Source organism: Salvelinus sp. IW2-2015, linkage group LG18 (genome assembly GCF_002910315.2).
Source record: "Salvelinus sp. IW2-2015 linkage group LG18, ASM291031v2, whole genome shotgun sequence".
NCBI lineage: Eukaryota > Metazoa > Chordata > Actinopteri > Salmoniformes > Salmonidae > Salvelinus > Salvelinus sp. IW2-2015.
In genome coordinates, this window is record NC_036858.1 from 49,823,595 (window position 1) to 49,843,203 (window position 19,609).

Here is a 19,609-nt window from a genome sequence, read left to right on the forward strand (position 1 = left end):
CATTTTAACCCTCTGGAATCAGAGAGGTGCGGGGGGCTGGCCTTTTAATCGACAGATCCAACGTTCGTATGCGTCAGCGCCCCGGGGAAACAGTGTGGTTAACTGCTTTGCTCAGGGGGGAGAACGACAGAATGTTTTGCCTTGTCAGGCTCAGGGAATTCAAACTTTCGGTCACTGGCCCAACGCTCCTACCCTCCAGGCTACTGAAGTTGTAGTGTAGTAGTAGTAGTAGTAGTAGTAATATGGTATAAGGATATCATTATAACTAGTTTTGGTGAGATGCAGATGCTTTCTTGTCTTCTCTGTTGGGGATGCTAGGGATGGATACTCCCGCTATGTTGGAGCTGTCGTGTGTGTGGTGTGTGTTGTGTGTGTGTGTGTGTGTGTTTTGTGTGTGTGTGTGTGTGTGTGTGGTGTGTGTGTGTGGTGTGTGTGTGGTGTGTGTGTGTGTGTGGTGTGTGTTTGTGTGTGTGTGTGTGTGTGTGTGTTTTGTGTGGTGTGTGTGGTGTGTGGTGTGTTGTTGTGTGTGTGTGTGTGTGTGTTGTGTGTGTGTGGTGTGTTGTGTGTGTTTGTTAGGGCATGGGATAGTCCCCTCGGTTGAAACCTCCTTGGAAACCCTTCTCCTCTGAGAGGGGCGTTAGGAGTCAGAGCAGTCATAGTCTTGTTGCTAGGACAGGAGTAGTAGTAGTAGTAGTAGTAGTAACTTTTCATTGAAAAGTGAAGAAGAGTGTTTGTAGGTTGTGCTGTGGTAGTTTTAGCTGCAGTAGTAGCAGTAGTGATAGTACATTATGCAATGTTTTCTTTTTGTGCTACTGTGTTTGCGTGAGTCTGTTTGACTCTGTTTTTAGCCTGACTGGCTGGAAGAAAGAGTATTATTAGTAGCTGCAGTGAGTCTGTTTGACTCTGTTTTTAGCCTGACTGGCTGGAAGAAAAAGTATTATTAGTAGCTGCAGTGTTTGTAGGAGTTAATGTATTTGTGCACTGCTCTGTTTGGTCAGTGTGTGTCTGACTCTGTGAAGTTGAGTTCAGAGAGGAAGGCGGCATTACGCTCTATGAATGAAACGAATCCGATGCACAGAACTTCAGAGAAACACACTCACACACTCAGCCCAGGAAGGAAGCATGTTTTTTTATGTCTTATCTTAAGCACAGCACACCGTGGGATAGTTGTCGTAAGACTGTCTGCAGCCTGTGGTCTGGCTTTGAACTCTGTGGATGTTTTTGAGGATTATCAGAGCTGAAAGAGCTACTTTATCAGGAATTACTTTTCAAATACTTTTAAATAAGCCTTTTTAATGCATTATTTTAAGAGAATGTTCTGAAAGGATTGACAGTAGAACCACCTGTTTGCTGTCTGTGACATTCAATGAGGATGTGAAAATGCCTACTGTATTCTTATGATGTCACTTCTTTTTAGAAGTAAAATAAAATAAAATGTTATTTGTCATATGCGCCGAATACAACAGGTACCTTACCGTGAAATGCTTACTTACAAGCCCTTAACCAACAATTCAGTTCAAGAAAAAGAGTTGAGAAAATATTTACTAAATAAGTTTTTATTTTTTATTTTTTTAAGTAACACAAGAAACAACAATACCAAGGCTATATACAGGGGGTACCGGTACCGAGTCTATGTGCGGKGGTACAGGTTTGTYGAGGTCATTTGTAATTAGTCTGGGTGGCCATTTGATTAATTGTTCAGCAGGGGGTAGAAGCTGTTAAGGAGCCTTTTGGACCTAGACTTGGCACTCCGGTACCGCTTGTCGTGCGGTAGCAGAGAGAACAGACTTGGGTAACTGGAGTCTTTGACAATTTTTTGGCTATCCTCTGACACGACCTAGTATATACAGTTGAAGTCGGAGGTTTACATWYATCTTTGCCAAATACATTTAAACTCAGTTTTTCACAATTCCTGAGTTTAAATGTATTTGGCTAAGGTGCATGTAAACTTCCGACTTCAACTGTAGGTATTACATACTCGGTGAGGTAGAGGTTGGAAATGTTAGTGAAGACACTTGGTCTGCGCATGCTCTAAGTACACTTCATGGTAATTAGTCTGGCCCGGCGGCCTTGTGAATGTTGACCTGTTTAAAGGTCTTGCTCACATGGGCTACAGAGAGTGTGATCACACGGTCGTCCGGAACAGCTGGTGCTCTCATGCATGCTTCAGTGTTGCTTGCCTTGAAGCAAGCATAAAAGGGAAATCTTTGTATGCATCTCTGTATGTGGAGTGCATTGTATATGGTGTATGGACACTCCCTATGTGGAGCTGTGTGTGTGTGTGTGTGTGTGTGTGTGTGTGTGTGTGTGTGTGTGTGTGTGTGTGTGTGTGTGTGTGTGTGTGTGTGTGTGTGTGTGTGTGTGTGTGTGTGTTGTGTGTGTGTGTGGTGTGTGCGCGTGTGTGTAATTGATGCGTATCTGTGTGTGTGTTTTTATGGATGGATAGTCCCTCGGTTGAAACCTCCTCCTCTGAGAGGGTCGTTAGGAGTCAGAGAGCAGTCATAGTCTTGTTGCTAGGACAGGAGTGAAGATTTGTGCAAGCTGTCATTCAGGAAAGGGTGGCTACTTTGAAGAATCTCAAATCTAAAATATATTTTGATTTGTTTAACACTTTTTTGGTTACGACATGATTCCATATGTGTTATTTCATGGTTTTGATGTCTTCACTATTTTTCTACAATGTAGAAAAGAGTAAAAATAAAGAAAAACCCTTGAATGAGTAGGTGTGTCCAAACTTTTGACTGGTACTGTATATCTTACAAAAAAATTACAGACACCCATATCTACAGTATATGTCAAAAAATATATTAATGTACTGTTATATGAAATGTTATGATACATACACACTGCTGGCGTACTGCTGGAACCCAGCCACTAATGCTTTGTTAAGAAAAGCAGGTTAATGTGAGTGACACACTGCCTTTACCCCTTTCTTTCTCTCTCTTTCCTCTCCCTATTTCTCTCCATCAATTTCTCTCTCTTCTACTGTCTCCTCTTTCTGTATCTGTCTCTATTTCTCTCTCTGTCCCTCTGTCTCTTTCTCCTTCCCTCTCTCTTTCTCTCCCTCTCGCTCCCTTTTTCTCTTGCTCTCTCTCTCTTTCTCAATAGTAGCTCATTTCCACATTCTCTGTGATGTCTCTCTCTCTCTTATGATTACAGCAGCAGTCAAGATGTTGCCTCAGCCTCCTCTCCCGCTATCAGTAGCAGCATGCTCTTAGTGGTAAGGGAGGGTCACGAGACCAGGAGAGGAGGAGAGGAGGAGTGTTCTGAATACTACATGACTGTAAATAGAGTTGGGGTTTTTACTACAGTGTATTGGGAGGGTATTATTGTGTATAATTCTCATCTCTAGTGGAAGGAGAGAAGAGGGCTTCACCCCGTAATTGACAGACAGACTGAGTTTTCTGTTTGGTGTGTGGGTTAGAGAAAGTGTAGACAGTGTTTTAAAGTTCACATTTACTGTGCTCTGATCAATGTAAAGTGCATTYTTCTTACAGTATGCTTATGGTGATGATTTTATGTTGTATGTCTCCTTTCTATTGTTGTTGTTGTTGCTGTAAGCAATGTCCCTCTTGCTAATCTAATTTAATATCAGTGACCTACAGTAGCAGCTCAGACTATTTATAGGGTTGTTGTAGGGTTTGTAAGGTTTTAGAGTACCACCAACACTGTAAAAGTATGTTCACACTTCATACTACCTGCCTACCCTTTGTCTGTCACGTAAGGGCGTCCTTTCTCCATTAGATAGACAAGTCTTGATTTACCCAGCAACAGAGATGTGATGATGATGTGAGCTGCACTGGTCCTCTGTGAGATAGACCTGTCTCTGTGCCAGTAACAGCAGTAACACAAACCCTCGTGTGTCTTATTAGCCTAGTTAATCCTGTACTACAGCAGTGTTTCTCAACTCCAGTCCACATTTTTGTTCCAGCCCTGTACTAACACACCTGTTTCAACTAATTGAACTAGGATTGAGTCAGTTGTGTTAGTAGTGGCCTAGAAGAAGGATGTGACCTAGACTAGACGGCTGGTGGCTGTCCTTTCTCACAGGGCATGTTGGGTACTGTAGGCCTGGAGGCTTTAAAACAGAGAGTGCATGCTGGGTAGTGTAGTCTATAAAGAGTGGTTAAACAGTGAGTTTAATGACAGTTCAGACAAGGTAAACAAGTAGCTGACATCCACCCACCTCCAGGCTCCCTGTAGTTAGAACAGTTCATTAGCTTTACATAAAACAGGCACACACACAATTTAATGGGTGGAGTCTTGGCACTGTGGTGTTTTTATCTGCCATATTGTTTTAATCAGATTGGATGTGCCAACGACATTATCATTAGTTATGGAAAGTGTTGCAAGCTCCTATTAATATAGAAACTCTGGGGTTCAGCAAAGATTTGGCCTTGCTCCATGACAGTATTATGGTATGTACACTACTGTATCAATACACACACACACACACACACACACAAAGCAGTAAGGTACAGATCTGCTATCTTAATTCAACCAGTTTCTCACAGCAGGAAAATAATCCGACAGCAACAGGAAATTTGAATTATTATGTGGATTATAATTAATGGAAATGTTTGTAGGGGTTGATATATTTGTCGTTAAGGCAAATCAAGTCTGACATTTTTAAGTGGAAATTACAGATTCAAATCTATCTTTCTCCGTGTGTCTCTCTCGCTTTCTCTCTCGCTCTCTCTCTAAATTCAATTCAAAGGGCTTTATTGGCATGGGAAACATGTGTTCACATTGCCAAAGTAAGTGAAATAGATAATGAACAAAAGTGAACAATAAACATCACACTCACAAAAGTTTAAAAGGAATCGATACATTTCGAATGTCACATTATGGCTATGTACAGTGTTGTAACGATGCGCAAATGAAGTACAATAGGGAAAATAAATAAACATAAATGTGGGTTGTATTTACAGTTGTGTTTATTCTTAACTGGTTGTCCTTTTCTTGTGGCAACTCTCTGTCTCACTCTCTCTCTCAGGTGGTTCCAGAGGGTGTCGCAATAAATGGCAGAAGCCCTGTCCAGATGGTAGAGGAAACCTATACGGCAGAGGAGGAGGAGGGTCACATACCTCCCACACACCCCCAGACACACCCTCACACACACCCTCCCCACGCCCACACTCTCACCCCAATCCTAGATGGCCGACCAGCAGTACTTATCAAGAGAGAGCCTGGCCTGGAGGACACCAACGATGCACTTCTTCTGCAACACCACTACTCTTCATCTGGGACTTTTCACAATGGTGCTGATGAAACCAACGGTGCTCCAGTGTCACCAGATTCCCAAAAAACTACAAGACAATTAGAGTCCCAAAGGACTACAAAGACCACATACCCCAAAGGCAGCTCTGAGCCCAATGATGCACTTCCGGATGACACCATGGCCATTCCTCTGAAGAAGATCAAGTTGGAGGAGCCGTGGGTGTGGTCTACGGACCAGTGCTCCACCCTACTAGGGGGCAATGATGACGATGTCTATGTGGACGCTCTGTCCACACTAGCAGCAGTTGTGTGTTTCTCTATCACAGACAGGAAGGGACTGGAGGACAAGCTGTTTAGCTCCCGTTCCCCGGTGCTACACTCGTTAAAAACAGAGCCGGAGGACTTTAAGGTAGACCTTCTCCTGAAAAGCACTCCCATCAGTCCACGGAAAGCTCTTGACATTATTGTCAAACGAGAGCAACCCTCTCCAGATCTCTCTCTGCCAAGCATCCAGTCGTTGGTGCAAGAGAGGAATATTAGCAGTGACCAAGCTATCGCTATCGAGGCGCTAACCCTACTGGCATCTATCCCCCAAAACCCCCCCGAACCATTTAGAATGGACGCACATGGTCAAAACCCCACCACACCTTCCATGCACTTATCCAGTAGAAACACCTCTCTCCAGGATGTCAAACCCCCTACAGGTTTCCTCCCCAACAAAGTTCTAGTCATCAGCTCCCCTCTGCACCAGACCTCAGTCATACGCTCCCCTCTGCACCAGACCTCAGTCATCAGGTCCCCGGTGGCCAGACAGAGTCTTGTCATCCAGTGTCATTCCCGTAGTCCCGCAGCCACTGGCAAGCTGTCCCTACAGAACCTGCTAGAAGCCAGCTCGGACTGTGGCAGACTTCCCTACGACAGCACCGAGAGAGCAGGACAACACCTGTACAGCAGAGCAGAAGACCTTGGTTCTCACCATAACAGGTCCGAAGGCACTTTCAGAGAGCGGAAAGACATGGAGAGGAATAGTAAGGAAACAACAGAGAGGACGGTGGGTAAGAGCGGGAGGAACAGGGATGAGGAAGAGGTGGCGGCTCAACTGGCCGAGTTGGCATTCATCATCCAATCACGTCACAAGCAGCAGGGTTTCCAACCCTCCCAGCACTCTGAGAACAACCCTCCCAGAGGAACGCCAGTCTCGGCCATCAAGTACAACTACAATTCCCAGCATGCACCACCCAACAACAAGAAAATCCCTGTGAGGAAACCAAGGTCCACGCCTTCCAAACCTAGGAAGAAGAAGGGGATGGAGGGGGTTGAAGAGGAGGGCTACAAACCCAATGGCAAGACCCCCCACAGAGCCAGGGTCCAGAAGGTTCTGCCCCAGCCGAAGACATTGTCGCTCAGCCACAAGAGGAGCCTGTTCCTGCCTCAGACTCAAATGGATCTAAAGAGATACCTGGCTGAGGCTCAGGAGGAACAACGGCAGCTCTTTTACTACAGCAACAGCCACAGTGGGGTCAAATACCACAAAACATCTGGAGCCATCGATCGTGGTCACAGTTATGGTCATGACAACCAACAGTGGTCGCATTTGAACGGTCACCACAATGGTCCTCTGARCGGTCACCTGGACCCTTTACAAGGACAAGGAGTTGGACAGGGACATGAGTGTGAAAGACAATTGTATTCTCAGGTATCGCCACCCTACGTTTGGCAGCAGCACGGTGCTAACCTAAAGGCTAGCTCCACCAACCCCAGTTTTACCAGTTTAGACTCTAACAACCACAGAACCGGGTTGAACCATAGTTTACCCAACGGCTACTCCTCTGGGGGTCAACGGCAGGGGTATTACAAGGTGGAGAGGTCCGGTCCGGTCACCATCTTGTCCACGTCAACTGACGGCGCTTTGGACCTATCTGAGGAGTTGACGCCAACCAAACACAACGTAAACAGCTTCCTGGAATCGCCCCTCATATTCCTGGACACGCCCACTAAGAACCTGCTCAACACCCCCTCTAAGAAACTCTCTGAGATCCCCTCCTGTGGCTGCATGGGTGAGTCACCTTGATGATGATGATGATGATGATGGTAGTGGTGGTGGACATAATAATGATGAGGATTATGATGATTATGAATATGATTTTCTCTGCATGCCACAACATGACTGGTTAACTGGGGCTGTATTTGTCACATCCATGTACATAGCATTTGCTTTCCGAGAAATAAGCTGAAACTTTATTCTAAAAACGACTCTCTCCACAGAGCAAATCATAGAGAAGGAGGAGGGTCCGTACTACACTCATCTTGGTGCTGGACCCAGTGTGTCAGCCGTCAGAGAGATGATGGAGAACAGGTAACAACAAAAACTAACAAGCCAAACTGCATCAGTTTTTTTTATTCCATTCCACAACCAAGCTTGGGGGGAAAACAAGTGTTTGTTGCTGCCTAGCCATTTTACTTTATGCATTCATATTTCCATTGGGACTGCAAACCTGTGAGGTGCTAATCCACTTCTGTTTTCATGACAAATCTATTGGCTGTATAATACTGCTAAGGTAAGAGTTGATATGAAAACAGGAGTGGCTCAGTGCCTCACAGGTTGGCTTACCAATAGGCTTATAGAGCTAGGCTAATATGTACCACTATGTACCACTACCACTACTACTATGTAGCTGTATATATTTCTAAAAGTCTGGTACATACTCTTATTAGCCTACTGTATGAACCATTTGCCCTGCCAAAGGCCTGGTTTCCCAAAGGGCTCTTGGTGTTCATGGAATGAGGTGGGGCTTACAATCATATTATAGCTCATATATTATAGAGCCTGTCATTGAAGGAAAGCAGCACCCCGCTGGCAAAACACACACTTGTACACACACACATTCACCAATACAAAAACACACCCTGCGTGTTAGAAMAGGAAACCCCTAGGGCCAAGTCGAGGGGCACATGAGGAGAAATGACAACCTCTACAACAACCACACACTCACAGTCTCTCTGCTCTGTAGTAGTCTGCTGAATGGCCYCAGTGCCTGGTTTTTAACTGTTTTGACAGTTATTCCAAAAACTATTGCTGCATTTTGGCTAGTGATGTAGTCTCACTGYCCCATTGTATTTTGATGAAGTTCTCAAAATGTGATTTGTTGTTGTATTGGCATTCATTGAAAGATGTTGGTACTGGTGGTCGCAGATAAAGGGAGAAATGCTTGATACAGTATGTCATTGCTTAAAGGATTGTGTTTGTGTTCTAAGATGAGAAGTGTGAAATGTCATGAAGATGTGATGTACGTTATCAGGTCCGTATTAAGAAATCATAGGCCCYGGGGCTTTGTTTTTWAAAAATATCTAATTAAAATGGCCAGTGGCACACTGACTCACCTTACACGGAACCCAAACCGGCTGCACGCGTGYGCCATCGTGCATACATTTATTTTGTCCCCCCACACCAAACGCGATCACGACACGCAGGTTAAAATATCAAAATAAACTCTGAACCAATGACATTAATTTGGGGACAGGTCGAAAAGCATTAAACATGTATGGCAATTTAGCTAGTTAGCTTGCAATCGTTTCTAGTCATCTCTCCCCCTTCCAGGCTTTTTCATCTTTGAACTTATATGGTGATTGGCATCTACACTTTTACCACGACAACCGGCAAAACATTTTGTCTTTCAATCACCCACATGGGTATAACCAATGAGGAGATGGCACGTGGGTACCTGCTTCTATAAACCAATGAGGAGATGGGAGAGGCAGGACTTTCAGCGCGATCTGCGTCAGAAATAGAAAGGAGTTCTATTTTAKCCCTTGGCATCGCAGACGCTCTTTGGCGCRCGCGAGCAGTGTTGGTGCAATAATTGAATAACATGGATTTYTACATTTATTTTGCGATGCTCGCGCACGCGACGTGTCYGGTCTGGTCAGCATGTGAGGATGAAGATGAACCCATAGGCTACTCATGGTGATGGCCAATGGGCTCGTTGTGGCAACAGCCTATTTTAAGATGAGCTACTTTGAAAAACAGTGCTGCTGTTAGCTACAARTTAGGAGTTGTTGAGAGAAATTATTTATATTGGTTCTACATACCGATTCATCTTCTCTTTTCAGCAGTAGGCATTTGCTTTCCAAACTGTACGTTTTYCCCACGATTGTATTTTGAAATCTGCAAAAGGAAACTGACAGCCGCAACCAAGCATATAAATATATTCCACAGATGGCTACTACAATTCAAGTCAGGATTGGCATCCATTGCTAGTGTACCCATGACTTTTAACAGTCAAATTGCCAGGGTACGGGGTTACAAAACCCTTCTATGGATTATATGTCTATGGCCACAACGCAACAAGCTGTAGCCTATTTGGCACGCATGCTGTCCAAACTGCAGCCTTCCCGACTGTAGGCATACCGGTAAGTGCCAAAATAAAGGAAACACTTGAGTAAACAAGGGATACAAAGTATGTGTTATGGTGTKKGGTGCATTTTCCTAGCATGGTTTAGGTCTTTTAGAATCTATGCCAAAGCGCWTWGAAGCTGTTCTGCAACACCCTTTTAAGACAATTTATGTTGGTGTTTCCTTTTTGGCTGATACCTGTATGAGCTTGTGACTTAATCCACAGTTATTTWWTTTTTATAAACTGTTGATCCTCTATGGGTAAATGATGCTCTCTGGTGTATTTTTAACATTGAGAGTGGGCTGTGGTTGGATAAAAAATTATAATATAAAAAAAGGAACATATATTGTATATACATATATATCTTTTTTTTGCTGCCTCTTGTGCCCCCCATTGGCCTGGACCCAGGGGCTTCATCCCTAGTAAGCCCCTGCAATAATCCGGCTCTGTATGTTATTGCTGTGTTTGTTCAAAGGTATGGAGAGAAAGGGAAGGCAGTAAGGCTGGAGGTGGTGGTGTACACTGGGAAAGAAGGACGCAGTTCCCAGGGTTGTCCCATCGCCAAGTGGGTAAGTACCTCTGTGTGTGGTGTGTGTGTGTGTGTGTGTGTGTGTGTGTGTTGTGTGTGTGTGTGTGTGTGTGTGTGTGTGTGGGTGTGTGTGTGTGTGTGGTGTGTGTGTGTGTGTGTGTGTGTGTGTGCGCGGCGCGTGCGTGCGTGCGTGCGTGCCTCTGTGTACACCGCTGCGTGTGTGTGTGTGTATGCGTGCCAGTGTGCCTGTGTGTACACTGCTGCGTGTGTATGTGTGCATATATGGCTGTGTCTGTGTCTGTGTTTGTGTGTGCGTGCCTGTGTGTACACTGCTGCGTGTGTATGTGTGCGTATATGGCTGTGTGTGTGTGTGTGTGTGTGTGTGTGTGTGTGTGTGTGTGGTGTTGTGTGTGTGTGTGGTGTGTGGTGTGTGTGTGTGTTGTGTGTGTGTGTGTGTGTGTGCGTGCGTGCGTGCCTCTGTGTACACCGCTGCGTGTGTGTGTGTGTATGCGTGCCAGTGTGCCTGTGTGTACACTGCTGCGTGTGTATGTGTATGTGTGCATATATGGCTGTGTGTGTGTCTGTGTCTGTGTTTGTGTGTGCGTGCCTGTGTGTACACTGCTGCGTGTGTATGTGTGCGTATATGGCTGTGTGTGTGTGTGTGTGTGTGTGTGTCTGGGTGTGTGTGTGTGTGTGTGTGTTGTGTGTGTGTGTGTGTGTGTGGTGTTGTGTGGGTGTGTGTGTGTGTGTGTGTGTGTGTGTGTGTGTGGTGTGTGTGTGTGTGTGCATGAGTGCCAGCGTGCCTGTGTGTACACTGTGCGCGTGTGTATGTGTATGGGTGCGTATATGGCTGTGTCGTGTTTTGTGTGTGCGTATACACATCTGCATGTCTGTGTAGTAAACCTTCTCTCTCCCCCAGGTGATCCGTCGGGGCAGTGAGGAGGAGAAGCTGCTGTGTCTGGTGAGACACCGGGCAGGGCACCGCTGTGAGAGTGCCGTGGTGGTGATCCTCATCCTGGCATGGGAGGGCATCCCCCGGGGGGTGGCAGACAGTCTGTACCAAGAACTCACCCAGACCCTCTGTAAATACGGCTCGCCCACCAGTCGACGCTGCGCCCTCAACGAGGAGTGAGTTACTGAAACAACAGACCTATGCGTATTATTCAATAACAGGCTTACACATACACATTTAGATTCATAGAACAAAGGAGTTAATTCTTTCCTTTCTAGCATTTAGTCTCTCTCCCTCTCTCTCTTCAGTTGCACTTATGTGCCAGGATCTAAATAGATCTTCTTCCCCCTCTCCCCATCTCTCTCCCTCTTTCTGTCTCTCCAGTCGGACGTGTGCGTGCCAGGGTTTGGACCCAGACTCTTGTGGCGCCTCGTTCTCCTTCGGCTGCTCCTGGAGTATGTACTTCAACGGCTGCAAGTTCGCCCGCAGCAAGATCCCCAGAAAGTACCGCCTGCTGGGAGACATGCCACAGGAGGTGAGGACCAGGACACTCCAGTCAAACTGTGTCAAACTCTAGTCCTCTAGGGCCGGCCACATACCTGGTTTTCCTGGTCTAAATCAGTACTAGCTTAAGGGAAAGAGCAAAAAAACAGCAGCCAATTTGACTCYCTAGGAATTGAGTCTGACACCCTTGAATTAGATTTGAGAGCCTGGTCTGAAAAGAACCCTAGCCACTTCCCAATATGCCTAAACTCTAGCTCTTTGCTTTGCTAATCTAAGCCTTGTTATAGCTTTACAAACAATGGTTTAGAATAGATATTCCTCTGTGAATAGTCTTCTTGGCATGTTAAAGTGGCTAATAGACACCTCCTAGTGGCCTCAGGTTGATATGACAGTCAAAGCGTGACATGGAGGATAGTGACTTAAACATTACTGGTATTATCTTAAACACTCCCAGATTCTCCAGGGGAACTCTCCTTTATTTCCTCACACCTTTTCCCTCATCTGTTCCTGTCCCTTTTTGTCCCACTCTTCCTCTGATCTGTGTGTTGTCTGTCTGTGGGTTGTTCAGGAGGAGAAGCTGGAGAATCGGCTGCAGAACCTGGCTACAGACCTGGGTCCTGTCTACCAGAGACTGGCCCCGGAGGCTTTCCAAAACCAGGTGGATCAGGAGCAGGCGGGCCAGGACTGCAGGCTGGGTCGGAGGGCGGGCCGACCTTTCTCCGGGGTCACGGCATGTGTGGATTTCTGTGCCCACGCTCACAAAGACACACACAACATGAACAATGGCAGCACTGTGGTATGCCGCTCATATGACTGTTTGTCAATGGACACACACACAGGTGCACACACATTCACTGTCAAACACACAGAGCCATAGCCACAGATACAAACGCACGCTCGCTCAATCGCGCACACATACACACACTCACTGTCACACATAGAGAGAACCACATACACAGATACTTAGACACTTGCTTCTGATTGCGTGCCAGCATATTAATGGACATATCATATATTTTTTATTTTTGGGGGGCTGGGTAAGTCAGCTTTAATACTGCAGAGAGATTGTAGCATTGTACCATCAATGTAATTGTCTGCATAATTTCCAATCCCCCATATATTATTTTGTAAATATATACAGTATATATACACATATATATTTTAAATAAATATATATATATCTTAGACAAATGTCAATATCAAATCATTAACATGTTTCCATAGTTGAAACAAAAATCAATATCAGCTATCTTATCACCTCGCGGCACAACGCCTCTCCCCTATTTGATAGTTTGTCTGTATGCACTGAGATGTAGGCTACGTGTGCCTTTTTAAAAATGTATGTAGTTCTGTCCTTGTCTAATGATGTTCTGTATTATGTCATTCTGTATTATGTTTCATGTTTTGTGTGTACCCCAGGAAGAGTAGCTGCTCCTTTTTCAACAGCTAATGGGGATCCTAATAAAATACCAAAAATACCTGTTTTCACTTCCACCAAGATAGGCATTTTATCCCGGAAAACTGCCAGATACTGTGTTAGTCTTTTCCATTTACGTAAAATGTCTCACCCTCCTGCAGGTTTGCACTTTAACCAAGGAGGACAACCGTGCGGTGCGTAACGTCCCTGAGGACGAACAGCTCCACGTCTTGCCCCTTTATAAGATCTCACAGAGGGATGAGTTTGGCAGTGCCGATGGCCAGTGGGCCAAGATCCAGACTGGGGCCCTGCAGGTGCTCTCAGCCTTCCCCAGAGAGGTAGGTTCCTACACTCCAGGTTAAAGTCTCCCCTGGGTAAAGATCTATAAGCAGCTTCCTCTCCCCCAGTCCTAACCTTATTAGTGGGGAAAATCTGAAACTGACCCAAGAGATCAGCATCTAGGGGCAACTTCACCCTAAATCGGTTCGTACCCCCTGTAGCAACCAGGAGAACCAAGAGGCTATAAGATATTTTGGCCAACCCTCCTCTTATAGAGTAGTTACTGGGTGTGCAGGCTTTTGTTCCAGTCCTGCTCTACCACACCTGATTTTACTAATCAACCTGCACATCCAGTTGCTCTCCAGGGTGAGGGTTGGTCACCATTGCGCCCTTTGGGATTGAAATTAGTTGGTGTCAAGGACATGTCAATAGGAGAGTTTTGGGTTTGATTCTTGCATGAGTCACATTTGCGTGTTTACTTCAAGACACTTGATAAAAGCATCTACTAAAAGCTCTCCTTAATGACCATGTTTATATCATCACCAGGTGCGTCTGCTGGCTGAGCCGGTGAAATCAGCCCGTAAGAGGAAGCAGGAGGCCAAGCTGAAGGCCCAGGCTGACAAACAAGCTGCAGCTCAGAACAGGAAGCCTGGACAAAGTCCACTAACCCCGGGCAAGGTCAAGACTGCCAATAAAGGTAGCGATCTCTAGTTGATTGGTTGGTTGGTTGGTTGGTTGGATGGATGGATGGATGATTAGTCAATTGGTTGGTTGGTTCATTGATTTATCAATTGATTGATGGGTGGGTGATTGAGTGGGTGGATGGATGGGGTGGGTGCATTAATTGATTAATTGGTTGATTGATTGTTGCTACAAAATCATGTACAAGAAAAAGCTTGAAAAATGTGGTATGTAAATACTCATCATTAATCCCGGTTTGTATGTTTAACTTAACAGGTTTGAAAAGTGCTTCTTCAGCAGATCAGTCCCCCTTGTTCAAAAGAGAGCCTCAGTCCTTCAGCTCTTACAGACCAGGAAATGTGGGTGCGTATGTACCAGACTCTAACTCCCCTAGCGCTTACAACCACAGCACCCCCACCTACCCCACACCTCCTGGAAGATCCACACCAGGGATGGAGGCTCTTTCCCCCCATCACCCCGGCCTGCCTACCCCCCAGTACAGAGGGCTACCAGGGACCCAGAGCAATGGTTCCCCATTCCATTACAAGACAATGGAAGAGGCTGTGGCTGTGAATGGTTACTCCCCAGGACTCAGCAGAAAGCAGCTGGTGGACCCTGAGACGTGTCGGACCCCCCCAGGAATGCCCCAGGGTGGCGACTACCCCCCCAGGATTTTTAAAACAGAGCCCAACGAGGTGCACTGCTCCCCTCTCCTCAGACCCCCTCACAGCCACAGCACTCCTCCTCCCTCCTCCTCCACCCACACCCACCCAGAGGGCTTCCACAGCAGACTCAATGGGCTCCTCAGGGCGGAGGGGGAGCTGGGAGTCAAGGACGGGGTTAGAGGTCATGTAGGTCATGTTATTCCTCACAGTGCCCCCCATCCTCCTCATCAGGCCCCTCCCCCTCTCTTCCCCAACCCAAAAGAGGTCAAACAGGAACAGGAAGAGGTGTGGTCGGACAGCGAGCACAACTTCCTGGACAGTGACATCGGCGGGGTGGCGGTGGCTCCMTCCCACGGTTCCATCCTGATCGAATGCGCCCGCCGAGAGCTCCATGCCACCACCCCCATCCTCCGGCCCGACCGCAGCCACCCCACCCGCATCTCCCTGGTCTTCTACCAGCACAAGTCCCTCAATGAGCCCGACCACGGCTTGCACATGTGGGAGGCCAAGAAGGCCCGGAGGGAGCGGGAGAGAGAGGAGGAGGCTGAGAGGCTGGGGATGGGCCTAGACCTGGAAGAGGTTAGCCCGGTCAAGGGGAAGAGGGGGAATGGGGCCGGCGGTGAGAGTGTGGAGCCTGAGGAGGTAGAGGAGGAGGGCCCGGAGGAGAAGAAGGGTGTGTTGACGGTTCCTACCCGGAAGGCGGTGACTGTCCCGCGGGATGGGGTGGTCACTGTTTCCCCTTATGCTCTGACACAGGTCACGGGCCCTTACAACCGCTGGACATGAGATGATACTGTTATGTACACACACACACAGACACATACGACAAATACATTTCAACACACACCACCATACACACACACACACCACCCTGTGCTACTGCCTTACCTCAATCAACATTACACTTCTAGTCTCGTTAGGTGTTTTTTCATTGTGTTACTTTTTCTAATGTATGTCTGTTTATTTTTGTTTCTCTTTGTCTCTGCTTTTAAAGTGATGAGGAAGACTATCGTTTGTTGGGTTTTAACTGTGAGTTTTGGTATTTGATGATAAAACATTTTGGTCTGGTTTTTCATGTAAAGAGATGGTGCTCAGAACCAATTTTTTTAACTGGTTTTATATAGGAATTGATTAATAAGAACAAACAAGATGTGATTATTTATTCTGATTATTTTTGTATATTTTTTGGTGCAAGGCTATTTACTGCAATTTTACTGTCAACCAGCATTTTACACTAGTAAACACTCATGTTAAGTCTCTGTGGTCTTTGTTTCAACCAAGAGTGCTCTTTTCACAAGATGAGTTTTATCAATGATTGATTTATATAAAGGTGCCATTTGTAGCAGCAACTTTTGATAAACAGACCACATATTACACATTTGACACAGTATGTAGTTTTATGTGAAAATAATGAACACATGTAGCATGGTGCTTTTCCTTCCCTTCCCCGTTCCTCTATTGGTGGTCATGAAGGAACAGTACTTCCCCGTTCCTCTATTGGTGGTCATGAAGGAACAGTACTTCCCCGTTCCTCTATTGGTGGTCATGAAGGAACAGTACTTCCCCGTTCCTCTATTGGTGGTCATGAAGGAACAGTACTTCCCCGTTCCTCTATTGGTGGTCATGAAGGAACAGTACTACCTTCGTTTTTGTTTTGGTCTGGATAGTTTTAGTCTTTTTGTTCAGTGTATATGATGACATATTGAAAAAGCACTTTTTTATTTTTCATAACTTGAAAAAGGTCCTGTTCCAATATGTACAGATCGAGAGATATATCAGACAGCTTGTGTGAAACCTCTTCTCCTCTTTATTCAGTAGTTCTGTGTTTATTTGTTGTTGTTTTTTTGTCGTAGAATGATAAATTACATATCAGTCTCACACAAAACCAAGCTTAATTATGAAATGCTGCATATAAAGATTGTCAGATTACGGTGCTTATTGTCAACCGCACTTGATTTATATGAATCTGGATAATCATGTTTGTTCACTGTCTGGACTTCTAGAGTGTTTTAAATAGGACATGTTTTTATACAGACATAGCTAAAAAGACCACATAAAACCTGTTTAAATGGTGACTATATTACTGTATATTTGTTACTGGTGCTAACAAGATCTGTACCCTCTTTTTAACTGACTAGGGCATTGATTGACAGTTATTTTTTTCCATATGCTGGTTATAAATACATTATACAAGTGGATACCAAACCAATCAAACCCCTTTGTTGTTTCTCATTGCCTCCTCTTCAATTTTTGGGAGACGCTGCTCTGACAAAATAACACACTCCTCAGATCGTTGCACCTCCTCAGATCGTTGCATCATCATAAATTGTAGGCTTATCAYGTATTGAGTCAGACAGTAGACCTCTACAGATTATAAACCTTCTTCTGATAGGGGCAAACATTTTGAGTAGTAATTCATGCTCACATTAGTCAATCATAACCATGTAATAATAGGCCCATTCACTAATACTCAGTGCTTTGCTGGGGTAGGAGCAAACTGGAGCTGAATACCGGCACCTCAAATGTTCAACAGCTTGAGCTCCTGTTCCTCTTATAGACTATTAGATCAAAAGTATTGTGGAGCTCYTACAAAATACATATTAACAGTACCGGCACCCAAAAGAGGTACCGACACCTAGTGCAGTCCAAGTCAAGCACTGCTACTAATGTAATGGATTAGGTATCTGTTGTATTGATCTGTCTTAGCATATGCTGAATCTAAATCAGCTCAACGCAGATAAACATTTCACTGGTGCTTTCATTTTAGTAATACACAGAGCTGGAAATGTTTGTTTGTTTGGTTTTTGTCATCTTTTTTTTCTGTTGTTTTTCTCTTTGTTTCTCAGGTGTGAGTGAGGTTGTTAATTTACCTAGTCTTCAACCCAACTAGGGCATTACCCAGGCTTCAACCCAACTAGGGCAAACACAGTCTCCTAAAAAACTCTGTCTTCCAATAATGTCTTTAACAGATTCACAAAGTCAAACCATATACTTAGACCTTTCCTAAGAGATAAGTATGTTGACACATAGATTGAATACATTTTATACAAAGTAGAAAAGTATATACAGTACATATATAGTCTATTACATTATATTGAATGTAGGCCGTTGCAAGTTACTGATGTGGTAGAAAACAGTCACTTTAAAATGTTTCCACCTTTACATAAGACAGTTTGTAAGAAAAATATGATCCTGTAAACTTTTGTAATTGCTTCACTTGAAGATTTCTCGGATCTTCCTTTATGTGTGACTTGAAAAATGTAACTTACATCAAGGAGGAAAAACTAGCACCAGCATTTAAAACTCAAGGTTTTTATTGGAATAAAACTATATAAAATACACATGTGAAACTGACTGTTTTTACTGTACTATTCATGGTTTGTAGATAACGAGCAGTCTTGCTATTTTGAAATTGATTGCCAAAATTACTGTACATAACTGAAAGGTGTGTATATCAATTTGACAGACTTGAAAAAAATACTAAATTCAGCATTCCTGTCAATGGCTGCCCTCTGGTGATTTTGAAATAAAGATGTATTTATATTTTGGACTTGTGTGTCTGTTTTTGCTTTATTGACAATAAGCTACTTCAAACTGTACAAGCTATAATACAACATTGTGTGTGTGTGTGTGTGTTCGTGTGTGTGTGTTCTGTCTATACTGTGTCACATTGACCCATTTTGAAATGTGAATTAAACTCATTCAGACCAGAGAGGAAGAGGCGAAGCGAGAGGGGTAACCGGGCCCAAAATCTGTCTTCTCTAGCAGGTGGCGTTTTTGTTTTGTTTTGCTCACCAAGCTAGGAGTTTTTGTATGGAAGTTAATGAGAGTGTCAAATTTGGTTTAACAAAATATTATATGGCTTATTTTCTACCTGTGGCTTATTTGATCAAATATATGTTTCGTAATGCTTAGGTTGTTGCGAGTGTACTGATATAAGTAGGCAAATAAAAAATAAAAAATAAACTTTATATCGGAGTCGTAGTACAGAAGTCCAGAGATGACATATTAATACATTTTTTTAAATCCCTTGTTTTGTCGAGATCACAAGATAAACTCTATAAAGTAGAAGTGGACTTACTGATGATAGATCGACACTGAAAGTATAGCTGAGGAGGCAGAGTCCACGGGGGATCACCACATCCATTTTTATTTTGTTCAGGGATTAACCCAGGCAAAAATTGCATTATGTCTGTCAATTATAGATGTCTTCCAATTTTGTCTCCAATCTAATTTTAAAGACATGTAAAAGTGTGGTTGCACTTCTATTTTAAATGGATTGAATGTGGAATGTTCAGTGCAAGAAAAGTTAACATTGAGGTCTGTGGTTGCAGACTACCAATGAAAGTTTACCAAAGTTTACCAGACTACCAATAAAAGTTGATTTTAATATTTTTAACAGGGAGGTTGTCCTGTCAATAGCAGCAAAAACACTGTCACAAACGATAATTAACAAGTTGCACAGAAAAATACAAAGAGTAAAGCAGGTGAAGTGAATCACATGTCGAGGTTTCTAAATTATCCAACATTTCAGGTAGGCTACAGTCTATTTGTCATTTCAGCCACAAATGGTGGGCAAAATGTTGTGGTGCTGAAGGACAACTCCTCCATTCATCCAGCTATAAAAATTGTCTCACTGACTAGACACATACTGTAACACGTGCAGTTTGTTTGGAATTTGTAATTCCTCAGTTTGCCTTTTATTTCTGGAGATTTGATAAGCAGGCCCAAGCCTATAGACAAACACATGGCTACTTACAGTACAACACTATCATCCACTTACAGTACAACATTATCATCCCCATGCCCAAGAAAAGGAAAGTAACKGAACTGAATGATTACTGACCAGTAGCACTCACTTCTGTCATCATAAAGTGCTACAAGAGGCTAGTCAAAGAYCATATCACATCCTCCCTCCACGACACACTCGACCCTCACAAATTCGTCTAACGCCCTGACAGATCCACG

At 44.3% G+C, this 19,609-nt stretch overlaps 1 protein-coding gene across 1 annotated transcript; it reads left to right on the forward strand.

Moving 5' to 3' along the window:
* Nucleotides 1-2,475: 2,475 nt before the first annotated feature.
* On the forward strand, nucleotides 2,476-18,191 carry LOC111978183 (methylcytosine dioxygenase TET3-like). The gene is made up of 9 exons (XM_024008097.2): nucleotides 2,476-7,277; nucleotides 7,486-7,576; nucleotides 10,090-10,183; nucleotides 11,063-11,271; nucleotides 11,480-11,630; nucleotides 12,168-12,395; nucleotides 13,178-13,354; nucleotides 13,842-13,992; nucleotides 14,253-18,191. The coding sequence occupies exons 1-9, from the start codon at nucleotides 4,913-4,915 to the stop codon at nucleotides 15,425-15,427; spliced, it is 4,641 nt and encodes a 1,546-aa protein (XP_023863865.2). The 5' UTR covers nucleotides 2,476-4,912; the 3' UTR covers nucleotides 15,428-18,191.
* Nucleotides 18,192-19,609: the final 1,418 nt, after the last annotated feature.